Genomic DNA, 2,639 nt, shown 5'->3' on the forward strand with positions numbered 1-2,639 from the left:
ACAAGTATCTTGTTTTTACACTTCTGCGCATCTTGATACAAGTTTTGGTGCAATCCCCATTCTCTTCCACCATTGTTCCATAAGACTTTCTTATAAAAATAGTCCATATCTATTTATGGTAAATATTTTGTTCCTTCTCTTTAACTTTTTTTATTTATAGAATCCATTATACATGTTTTTCATATATGGTGAATATTTAATACTCACATCCATAAATGGCCTATTTCTATAGGACCGAGGGAGTATAAAATTACAAAGATTTCATTTCTTATGCATCACTTTTCAAGCATAACTCTTTCATGGAAGCCTAGGAACTAAACTCCAATATTGATGGTTTGTCGAGCCCACAATATTGCAACATTCCTCCCTACCAAAATTTTGACAGTCACAAATCCTGACCTCAACTGCAATTGCAATCAATTTTGACGGACACAAATCCTACCTAAATGCTGAGCAATAGCAACCAGTTTCATGGAGTACATGAAAAGCAAACAAAAGAGGAAGAAGAAAGAAAACCGGAAAGTGAAAGGAAATCAGTCTCAAAGCTTCTATAGGATCAAATGGTATATATATAGAAAGAGTGATGTAGTTAGTAGTAACAAATCTTTGTCCAAACTGTTGACTGAAATTAATTAGCTTGAAAATATTACTTTAAAACATTTTATCATTTTATGCAAGTAAATGGAATGGCTTCTATATATATGACCATTATAAATATCATACGCATTATTAGGCACAATTGGCAACAGATTGTAACAAATATCTCTAGGAAAACTACAAGGTTCAATCAACTTCATTCAGTGTATAAAGCAGCTATCTTAATACATTTATTCATATTCCCAAAGTTCAAACAAAGTTGAGTAGTTGATCGTGCCTCTGTTTTTAGCCCGGCGGCCAATTCATTTGACGTCCGCCAAGAAGATGAATGTGCAGGTGGTAGACCGATTGACCTGTACATTAGTATCGATTCGAAGATCAACTAATGGAGCATTTAATTTGGGTGATTGACCTTATATGACAGACTAACCGAAGGATTATATATGACCAAACAAGCTCAAAATCATTCACCCCCATCAAAGTTTAGCCTATATTAGTTTTTTAAGAATCTAAGTTTTATCGCCCAAACTAAACATTACTATAAAGGAATTGAAAGATGATTCAAATGCAAGAGGTAGAAAGAGGATGCTACTAACATCCATTTGGTCCATCGTTAATCACGATTCTGAAGCCATCCTTAAGGCCTTCCTGTTTCGCCACAAGCTTTGCTGTGTATAGCAGACGGCCAAGAATCTCACAGTGCCTCTCCTCCGCCTACATGAATAAACCAAACCATACATCAATGTTTAAGTATGCACGTTTCCTATGATGGTTTCAAGAATTGCATAGTTTTCAAAAGGCCCTAAACAGCAAGCCCTAGATTACACCACCTCCCTCATCTTTCGTTGACGGCAGATGTTGAGGAGAGATTCGATACTCATAAGTCATAACGATTAGGAAAAGCAGTCTGACAAGATATGCTGGTCGACTTGTATTTACTATAAGCTCAAGACATGATCATTATAGCTTGTGACGAGTTGCAATATGTCCACACCACACAGTTTAAGACTATAAGAATTTTCGTTTTCCCTTAAAAACTTGCATAAAAGCTTTGCAACATATCAATTCCGTATTCAACAAACTTCATGCTTCAAACAATTCAGCAATCAGATAATGCCCCGTAATATATCAGAATTTAGATTGGGAAAAATTTAAGAGACTGTTAAGATCATGAACTGGAAAATCAAGAGGAGAGAAAGGGAGCAAATGAGGAGTGGAGTATGTAAATGCAGAAGAAACTACCGTCGAAATCCCAATCAGTCCATCCCTAACTTTAGGGATAATGAGGATGTGAGTAGGTGCTTGGGGAGCTATGTCCCTGAAAGCTAGAACCTGCAAAGGTAAACCTAGAGTTCGAACAGTTTGCCACAAGTTTTCGAGTTCAAACAACTAGAACTAGATGGTGAAAAACATAAAACAAAATAAACATTCATATAACTGAGATACACTACAAAAGACCAGTTTATGATAAAAGCAACACAATTCATTATGAATCTTAAAATGTGTGCAGCTAATTAACCATCACAGAAGCAGAAAGCTCACTAATACATTGAGATTTTGGCATGATAAATTTGATAAGGACCAATATTTAGTTAGAAAATTTGATAAGTGACAGCAAAATAATAAAATTCCCCTAAACAATCAAGAAATGATAAATTGGAATTTCAATTAGACTTCAAATTTAGACTCCCAAAAAAAAGAATCGATCTTTATTGTCCCAGAGAGAGGAAAAGGTAAAACAGTGAAACCTGTTCATCCTCATAGACGATGTTGGCCGGTATTTGCTTGTTGATGATCTTGTCGAATCTGCACGTTTTTGTAAACAATCAAGAAAAATAAGTTCGAATACAGGGACGAGAGAGAGAGAGAGAGAGAGAGGCAGACATAGTGGGAGAATCAGAGGGTGTAGCAGCAAGAGCAGCCTCTTTTTCCGAAGCCATGGGCGCAAGCAAATGAGAAGCGAGGCGATGCAGGCGGCTGCTGCTGTGGATTTCTTCTTTGCTCATTCAATTTTAGCTCTCTTCCGCGTATTACTTTATTTT

General features: G+C 36.3%; 1 protein-coding gene across 1 annotated transcript; it reads right to left on the reverse strand.

Moving 5' to 3' along the window:
* Positions 1-702: 702 nt before the first annotated feature.
* Positions 703-2,639, reverse strand: LOC125187106 (14 kDa zinc-binding protein-like). Its single transcript, XM_048083629.1, has 5 exons — positions 2,482-2,639; positions 2,346-2,403; positions 1,840-1,929; positions 1,194-1,311; positions 703-950 (listed from the first exon to the last, which is right to left on the reverse strand). The coding sequence occupies exons 1-5, from the start codon at positions 2,601-2,603 to the stop codon at positions 883-885; spliced, it is 456 nt and encodes a 151-aa protein (XP_047939586.1). The 5' UTR covers positions 2,604-2,639; the 3' UTR covers positions 703-882.

The sequence above is a fragment of the Salvia hispanica genome, chromosome 5, assembly GCF_023119035.1.
Source record: "Salvia hispanica cultivar TCC Black 2014 chromosome 5, UniMelb_Shisp_WGS_1.0, whole genome shotgun sequence".
Lineage (NCBI taxonomy): Eukaryota > Viridiplantae > Streptophyta > Magnoliopsida > Lamiales > Lamiaceae > Salvia > Salvia hispanica.